Raw genomic sequence first — 9,689 nt, forward strand, 5'->3', positions numbered from 1 at the left:
GTCGGTCTTTTTGTGTTGATGGTTCCTCAGTTTTAGTAGAAATGTCAGTCTGTGATAACCTGAACGTCGGCTGGGACAACGTCTCTCTCTGCTGGGTTTCCAAACATGGAGCTTCCTGAGCTGCAGCTGAGCGTTCGGTCTCTCTGCAGGGTTTTCAGTCCGTCGCTCTCTCGTCTTTGACGTCTGACTCGTGACGCTGATTGTCTCTCAGGCTGCTTCTACAGAAACGAAGTGGAACCAGGACTAAAACCTGAATCAGCAGCAGATCTGAGATCAGAGCGTTTTTGCTCTAACATCTGCTGAACAGCAGGAGATGAAGTTTCTGAGTGATGATGAAGCTGATGAAACATCGTCTTCATCATCATCAGCGTGGGCTTTCAGGATTATTAGCTCCAGCTGTTGTGGGTCCCATGACCTCTGACCTTTGGTGTCAGATACTCATCTCCAGCTCAGAGCAGATGTTGAGAGACTGACTTTGTGGTCAATCGGGGGGGGGTGCGAGGAGGGTCCGGGTCTGTTTGGGATCATGTCCAGGTCCAATTATCAGAACTTCCTGCAGCAGCTCTGCAGCTTTAGCTGGCAGCTCCAGCTGTGTCGTCTGCTACCTTGAAGAATATCCATATTCAATACTTTTTCTGACACTGAGGGCATAAAATTACTTTTATTAAAAGATAAAGATAACAAGGAATTTAAAGCCAACTCAACCTAATTCACTAATCTCTGAAGTCAGGTCTGAGCTTCAGCTGAAGCTCTGCTGTCTGAAATTTCTCAGGTCTGACAGCAGCTTAGCTTAGCTTATCCGTCTTGTTGCTTCAGGGATGTTAAAATGTGAGCTGTCACCTCTCGGACTCTTTATCGGGGTCGGCGTTTCGTCTTTCATGTGCTTTGCTTTTTATGTTAGCACTGGTTTGTTAGCCTTTCCTTGAACCCCCAGAATCCAGCAGGTCCCAGGACTGATCCCTGTGGAACACCATCAATATCAGAACGCACACCTGTGGGCAACAAAGACTGGACTTGTAGATCAGCCATCATCAGGCTCACTATGTACCATGAAACCCACATAAAGCTCTCAGGACGTTTGGGAACCTCACTGCAGAACGAGGTTTCCCAAGCTGACCACTGCTGCTGTCAGCTTGCTGGATTCTGCTGGATTCTGGGGGTTCCCACATGAGGGTCAGAGTAGCGTCACCTCCAGCTCCTTTAGTCCCAGTCCAGTTCCTGGACACCAAGACTGGAATAAGCTGATCTGGTCTCTGTTATTCGGCTGTAAACTGGCTGTCAGCAGGTCCGAGGTTTTGAGGTCTGAAGATCTGCTGGTTCTTTTGCTGCTTTTAAATCATCTGTTCATGTCAAACACTTTTTTGTTCTGTAAAAAGATCCGCTTTGTGTTTCCCTCTCTGATTGTTCTGTATATGGTCCCCTCTGGGATCTGGACTGTCAAATGTTTGTTCTGGAATATGAAATATAAAGTCCTGCTTTCTGTGTGTCCACCAGAACTGTCTGAGGAGGAGGGATGCCGGTCTCATCAGTCAGCTGCAGGAGCTGGACCGACAGATTAGTGACCTGCGATTGGACACCGAGGAGTCAAATGACCAGCTGGAGACTGACAGCCGACCCAGCTCAGGTACCGGAAATCCCTAAATCACAAGTGAATATAATTAACACTTAATTTGTGATTAATTATGAGTATTATAGCAAATACAGCATCCAGACTCCAGCTGAAGCAGTGAGGTAGAGAACTGTGTCGTCTGCATACAGACAGATCTTTGCTGAATGTATGTCTCTCTTCCTACCTGTCTCTCTCTCTCTTCCTACCTGTCTCTCTCTCAGGTTTCTATGAGTTGAGTGACGGGGCGTCCGGCTCTCTCTCTAACTCGTCTAACTCGGTCTTCAGTGAGTGTTTCTGTTCGATGGCTGATGCTGACGGACGCCTCCTGACTGCAGGTACAGAACCAACAGAACCCATCTGTCCAATTGTTGATTAGGTCAGAGAAGGAGGACAAACAGGAAACTGCTCCTCCTCCTCCTCCTCACCTCTGCTGTTTGATGTCACATGAGGTCGCTCTGCTCCTTTTGGTCACTTTGCTGTGTAAACACACTCAGAGAAGTAACACTGAGGACGTCCTCTTGGAGGCTGAGAGGAGGATCAGTCACCCCACAGCCTGCTCTGATTGGTCCGCTCACTGTTTGACCTTTGACCTGCTCGTCCTGAAACCCGACAGCTTCCCATCTCTGCAGGAAGGTTTCTTAAAGCAGCTGATGGTGAACGGCTGCAGAGTCTGGGGCTCTGTCGGCAGTAACACTGCACATCTGTCTTGGATCATCTGATAAGAAGCATGAACACGCCCACGACCCTGAGGGTTAATGATGGCGGTGGTGCTCGGTACTCCGACACATCATTAATTTTATTTGTTACAGCTGTGCTATGAGCTGTCAGAGTACCTGTCCAGGACTGTGTCTGGGGACGGGCCCCACCCCCCCACTAAGGGCTGAAGTTTGGCATCAGCTCGGCTTCTGCTGCAGATTTGATGTTAGGAGTTGAAACCTAAAGACTCAAACAAAGTTAAATAATTCATTTGCATAAAAAAAGCCGTTGACATTGCGGTTCGTGGTTGCCCCTTAAACCAGCAGGCTACTTCTGGTGTGTCATTTCAATGTGATTCTCAATAAGGTGATTTTACTTCTGGGACAGAACCTGGTGTTCACACTGGGCCTCATTCACCAGCTGTTCTTAAAAACCCACTGGCATTCACCAATGTTTTCTTATTTGTATAGAACAGAATCTATGCACAGCTGAGAACTGACATGTTTGTGAAAAATAACAAGTTATTCCGTTTTCTTCCATTCGAATTTAAATTAAAATATTTCTCTTATTTATAATTTTGTAAGTAATTAGTTTCATTCTTTTACACAGAATTATATGTTTTTTTAATAAATACACGACAGAGTTGCTGTGCAAGTTCGAGAGCAGTTAATTGCTAGTTTGTAAATTAAGGCTTTATACATAATCTCTCTTTTAGTGTGTGATTTATTTTGTTCTAAGTTTAGTGCTCTTCGCTCCCAGTGGAGCACAAGGCGCTGAATAGTGATTATTTATAGTGTATTTGTTTGGCAGCCTGGTATAGAGTATGAGGAGCTGGATACCATGTTGTGCCAGACAGATTTTACTTTAACAAGAGAGTATTAATATACTCCTTTGTCTGTTTTATTATTTATTGAAATTTGTCACCGGGCCAGACATGGGGATGGGAAATAGAAACACCACATAAACAGACAGCTCAGAGAGAGGACAACACCTGCAAGAGAACGCGGATGGGGGGTGGGGACAACAGGAAATAGCAGAAGGAAATACCAATTGCAGAAAGAAACAATTATTTATAGTTAACAATCAACCTCAAGATATAAATGAGCCATTCACACAGGTTTCGGTGCACGGCTTTATTTTTGTTCAAACAATTTCATTAATTTCTCCAAGTGTCTCAGAGATGGGGTCAGTGTTGAGTCTGTGAAGTGCTTGGCCCATTTTCATGAGTAATTCCATTCCATGCATCGGTTTTGTTTGCTGCTTTAAATCCACTGCTGACGCTGCTGAACATGATGCTGCTTACTTCTTGCAGTTGCACGTCTACTTCCGACTACTGAAGTTTTTCTTCCTTTTGGAGTCGAGGGCTCTGCTGAAGTCTTCACAACTTCGGCATTTCTCTCTCTGTGTTTCTGTGTGCACACGGCCCTGCCGTCTCATGCCCTTTTAAGGGGATTAACGGGTAGTTAATGCTAATAGGAAAACAGGCACACGCTTGTTATTTATTAAGACAGAGGGATTCATCATTCTAGATCACAGCTGCAAACAGTTCTGCAACACATCATGAATCAGACTTTTCTTAGGAACTTTCTGAAGAACAACACTTAGGAAGATATTCGTGAACGAATTTCATTATTAGCTGCTGCTGGATGACCGTTAGCTTCCCTTTGCTATTGCTACATTAGCTTTGTGCCTTGTTAGCCTCTCATGGCCGGCTGGTAGCCCTGACACACTGATCTGAACTGCTCACTTAGCTGACATTTGCAAACGTGAGCCAAAAACAAATTCAACTAAATAGGGAATAAATGGTGCCTGTAATCCTGAGCAGCCCCCACAGTGTAATACTACACCCCCATCCCCCACACCTCCCCGCTCTCTCTCTGAATGGGTTTTCAGTTCAGTTCTCACATAAAAATACTTTTCATTTCATATCCAGGAGCAGTGGTGAACACGAAGAGTTAACATTTTACAGCACACTGTCTCCACAGGAAAGAATTTTCCACTTACTAATGCTTGTACGCTCCATCCACAGCCGATCCAAACAGTCATTACCACATTCAACAGACCGTTTCATCAGAACTGCACTGCCAGGAAACTGTTCTGGTCAGAGTTAACTTCCTGTCAGCTGTTTACATTAGGAAACACTGCAACACAAAGTAAACTTAGATCCATTTAGCCTGTTTATGTTTGAAACTGTGAAATGTTTAGCAGTGTGGTTTACAGCAGCCCTGTACACAGTCTCTGTCAGGAATAAGTCATCCGAAGACTCTCCTGAATCTGCTCGGCTCGGTTTCCTAACGTGACATTCTTTCTCTCTCTCCCTTCAGACGAGCTGGCCGGCTGTTTGGAGTGTGACGGTTTGGTTGGAGGACTTTGTGATGACTCGTCTTGCTCTGGTACAGTGCGCCGCTCGCTCTCTGCTCCTCACCCGCCCACCCTGGACCCCGTCTCCTCGGTGGACTCCTGTGACCTGGCCTCTAAGTACCATGTTGACCTGGTGGCCCGAAACGGCAGCGACGTTTACCGCTACCCCAGCCCGCTGCACGCCGTGGCTGTCCAGAGCCCCGTCTTCCTGCATATGTTGGGTCACAGCAGAGACGACGGGCTTCTTAAAAGCGCTGAGGCTGGTGTCGAAGGACTCAGACTAGAATCTTCCTCCCTTTCAACTCCTCTTGTACCTCAGAGCTCCTCTTGGCCGGTTCCCTCTTCCTCCCAAACTCCCTCCCTTAAGCGCCTGGACCACTACATCTACAGTCTGCTGCAGCGGAGGGCCCTGCCCGTCAGGACCAGCAGACCCAGGACCAGCATCAGCACCGACCCGTCAAAGAGCATCCTGAGGCAGGCCAGTCTCTGTGTAAGGCAAGTGTCTGGGCCGGGTTTTGGGACTCTGAGGGGGTCTGAACTCAAACCCACCTGGCCAGCTGGAGGAGCTTTAGCAGAAGGTGCCGCCACCTCGTCTCCTCAGAGGCAGTGGTCTGTGGAAAGTAAATCTGAGGACCAGGAGACCCAAAATGTTTTCCCTGATCGCAGTGTTGACACAATGCAGAATGGCTTCAAGATCAACAGCAGTGATTTGGCACAAAACCAGACCAGCTCTCCTCTTTGTAATGGCATCCAAAATGGCTCTTCTCTCACTAACAAGGATATTAACACAGGCACTAACAGTCTGCTGATAAAGAACGCAAAAAGGTCCACAGCTGCTCTGTCTAAAGACTTCAGGGAGCTGGACAGTCCCAAAGCTAACTCTTCCCCCAAAGAGACCAATCAGCCATGTTACCCTCCAGACCAGGAACTGCACCTCAAATCACCACCAACTGTACACACACTCCCAGCTAGCAGCCCTAAGCCGCTCCAAACTGGCCAGACAGATCAGGGGGATGCGTCAGTGCTGGAGACAGCCAGTCTAGGGTCTTCCTCCCTGAGTCAGGACGAAGCAGCAGAAGGAGCGGGGAGTCACATGGTTAATGCCAAGTACATCCCTGCCCAGCGGCAGAACGTCAAACCCCGCAAGGGTGGCAGCAAGACCGTCAAGACCGTCAAGGTGAAGGCCACCGGCACGATGACGAAGATGAGTCGGGCCCCCGAACACAATGAGCCTCTGTCAGAGAGAAGAGGCGATAAATCCCACCACAGGTCCAGTTCTAAAAAGTCTCGACTACTGGAAGATGGAGGCTCCATCCACATTAAAGTCTCCAAGAGAGCGGCGGGTGGTGGCAGCGCGCATGGCGTGTCCTCCTCCAGAATCAAAAGCCTCCCTGCATCCATCCCAGAAGGCCAAGTTCTGGACAAACACGCCACACCAACACTAAGCAGTGTGCGGTCAGGTGCGTCCAGGCACCACCACCATGGAAACCACCCCCACTGCAGTGGTAGCCACCACCATCATGGCCACCACCATCATCATCACCACCACCATCACCACGGACGTGACCAGGTCGTGGTTGTCGCCAAGCCAAAGTACAAACGAAATGATTACCGCCGGTTACGTGCGATCATGGAGGTACCGTACGATGAGGCGTTCAGGCGCGCTCAGCGGCGTCAGAGGAAGGAGCTGCTGAGCCACTGTACAGCCAACCTGGGCCTCCCGGCTGACGGGCAGCTGAGCAGCCCTTATTCCTACGTGGCAGGAAGTGACTCGGAGTATTCAGCCGAGTGTGCCTCGCTCTTTCACTCCACCATCGTGGACACCAGTGAGGACGAGAGGTCCAACTACACCACAAACTGCTTTGGAGACAGTGAGTCCAGTGAGGAGGAGTATGTGGAGGAGAGCACCACCACGAGTGATACTGAGGAGAGTGGAGGAGGCGGGGCTGGGGGCGGGACAGGTGGAATGGACAGGGGGTGGAGCCAGGGGCAGGAAATGACTCCAGCTCAGACGAAGGCCTTCGTCAAGATCAAGGCCTCTCACAACCTGAAGAAGAAGATCCTCAGGTTCAGGTCTGGTTCTCTCAAACTCATGACCACCGTGTGAGCGGGAGGCGGGCAAATGTCTTGGCCGCGCCCGGACCAGAGCCATATCAGTGAGGGTGCCTTACCCGTGCACTTCTAGTGTACCTGAACCGAACCCAACCACCTAATGGAAAAGCAGACAGTAGAACGGAAGCTGCAGGGTACAAAACACTTTTCTACACGAACATTTAAACCAACGCCAAGCCTCTTTAGCCTGACAGCAAAGCCAAACCATCTTTGTAAAAGCATGTGTGACATTTTTCCTGGCTGATCCCCGACGAGAAAACAAATGGGTTTTTTACCATTTCATCATATCCTGTCCTACTCTTTAGGTTCTTCAAACACAAAAAGGGAACAAGTGTACACCTTCGTGGTCAGTAACCTTGTAACAGTGCTCAGATGTTGATTAGCAACCATATTATCAACTTCCTGTATCTAAATTTACCATCCTGTGGATTCTGTGGGGTTTTGAGGACACAACTTAAAAGTGGTTTAATAGCTTGTAAGAAAGCCACACTGCATACACAGCACTGGGCTGTTCACATGGACTCCACCAAACATCTGAAGGCGAGAACTCATACGTTGCTATCTTTAATCCCAGGTCAGGATTTTAAACAAATCAACACGGCTGCCCAACAGTAAACAAGTGTGCACACTTTAATGACATAACTCAGTGGTTGTCCACATGGAGCAAATTTTATCTCTGTGCAAGTTTCTGGTCTTTACAAGCAGCCAATGAAATAAGCCTCCAACTTTCTGCGTTCAGGACAAAAGCCAATCAAACTGAGCTCCTTCACCAGACTGTTCTCATTGCCAGGGCGTCGACTATTTGACGCACAAGGTGCCCTTCAGCGTCCGAACGAGACGCCCGGTCCTTTAATGGAACTGATCCGCGTCACGTGAAGTTACATATCCAAGTTTGGTGCCTCAACCTAAACAAACTGCGACCATTTCACAGCGTTAACCACATCTCAAAAAGGCGTTTCGTACGGACGCTGGAGGGCACCTCGTGCGTCAAATCAGAGTCGTATTTACTCCCTCATATTGGAACATGTTGCCTTTACTTCCCTTTCTCTTTTCTGCCCCAACAAGTGCCTCAGTCAACTTAAACCTGGCTGTTAGTAAGACCTGAGAGGAGAAACCAAGGTCTCTGTCTGCTTCAGACTAAGTAGTTGGTACGACGTGTAGTGCGTCCACGTCTGCAGTTGCTACATGTTGCGAGGGTCCCCACTTGAAGGCGGAGAGAAAGGCCTGGCGTTACAGGCTGCCTCCCAGATCTCTCTCCAACAACTTGAGGCCATGTATTGTACAAATGGGGAGCGGAATTTCAGACAGTCTCTCCTTAGAGACTTTCATGGTGTTGACCTCAGTTGTTCAGTGACAGAAATAGTTGACCGACTGCACACAGTGGGCATGATGTAGGAACCTGGAAGGGGGTTTAGTTTGAAGCAAACTGATGCCTTTAGTGTCCCTATTGGACCGTGTTCTTTGGTAGAAGTAGGGCTTCAGTCAGGTTCTTTAGAGAGTTGTTTGGAAAGTTCTTCAGGTGGTTCCTCAGATATCTCCAGAGGGTTCTTCAGAAGGTTGTCCAGAAGGTTCTTTATATGTTGGGTTGAGGGTTTAGGTTGTCATCTTGCTGCAGTAATCTCCTTATTTCCTGCACTTTGAGACAAGCTGTCAGTGGACAGGACGGACGCTGTAACCCTGTTCGTTTGTTATTTGTATGTAGCCATGTTTTGTATTTATTGTCACATGAACTTTGCCCTTCGTTGTAGCGCACCGACACGGCACGCCAAACATCTGTAAATGCTTCTCTTTTTATTCGACGGTCCTGATTGAAGTTGCTATTTTTTGATGAAAGCTATTTAAAACCTAATATATTTGCTTGGTACATATTGGATACACACACGGTACTGCCTGACAGCGGGTCGAGGTGGATCCGCTGCAGTTTAGGAAACATTTATACACAAAGTCTGATTTGTCTTTCTGAACACTTCCACCATTGTTGCCATTATAACCTACTTACACAGTATTTAGGTGTTTGGGTGCAAACTAGACGGTTTTTAGAGGTTTTTATTGTGACTGTACGTGAGTTTTGGTGATTTTCCTGCTTTCAGTTCAGTAAAATTATACAAATTCAGCTGAATCATCCAGATGGTTTTCTTAGATTTGAAACAAAATGGATGCCTTGGAGATACACGGTGACCAGCTCAAGACTTTGTTGGAGTTTGCAGGAATCTGTTTTAACTGATTGTATTAATCTATTCTGGATCTGACACGTTCCAGATATAAATAGCTCCCTCAAAGCCTTAAAAAGCCTCAGCAGGCTTCTTTTCCGCGGTCACATGCTGTCTTTGCTCTATTTTGAGTTTCTGATGACTCTGTGATTTTTTCTGGTTTTTATTTTAAACTTCAGTGTAAGTGTGTAACAGCCAAAAACCTTCAACCAGACGTAAAACGTGACTCCTCCAGGGTTTCTGCATCACTCTGATCCGACGGTGCCACTTTTACTCCTGTAAATAATCATAAATGCAACTGTAAACTGTTTCTGATGTGTGTGTGTATATAATGTCTGTGTATGCCAAGACTGGTGCTTAACCTTTTTATGCTTCATTAAATGTGGACTTTAACATTTGTGTTTCATTGTTCTGGGTTCTTCTGTGTCCTCTGACCTCAAATCCCGAATCCTGACGGCCTGGAGCTGTGAGGGTTTTGTCCCAGTTGGCATCGCCTAATAAGCCGTCTCCCTGCCGCTCAGCCCGATCACAAGATGTCCACACTGTGTTTGTGTGTTAAGCTGCTTGGCACACTCCTGACCGGGAAATCTTTTTATCTGCACATTTTACAGACTCACTGCAGCAGGTAAACCAGCGTGGTGACACGATCTCAGTGCTGACGCTAACAGGCGGATGTTTGCCATGTTTTTATTTAATCCTTT

At 47.4% G+C, this 9,689-nt stretch overlaps 1 protein-coding gene across 1 annotated transcript; it reads left to right on the forward strand.

Annotated features, from left to right (window-relative positions):
* Positions 1 to 1,470: 1,470 nt before the first annotated feature.
* On the forward strand, positions 1,471 to 9,381 carry dact1 (dishevelled-binding antagonist of beta-catenin 1; the record flags this gene model as incomplete). Its single annotated transcript, XM_046041637.1, has 3 exons — positions 1,471 to 1,624; positions 1,831 to 1,944; positions 4,630 to 9,381. Coding segments are annotated over 3 exons (2,412 nt in total), but the record flags the coding sequence as incomplete, so codon positions are not given.
* Between the last annotated feature and the right edge of the window lie 308 nt (positions 9,382 to 9,689).

The sequence above is a fragment of the Micropterus dolomieu genome, unplaced genomic scaffold (genome assembly GCF_021292245.1).
Source record: "Micropterus dolomieu isolate WLL.071019.BEF.003 ecotype Adirondacks unplaced genomic scaffold, ASM2129224v1 contig_8220, whole genome shotgun sequence".
NCBI classification, from domain to species: Eukaryota; Metazoa; Chordata; class Actinopteri; order Centrarchiformes; family Centrarchidae; genus Micropterus; species Micropterus dolomieu.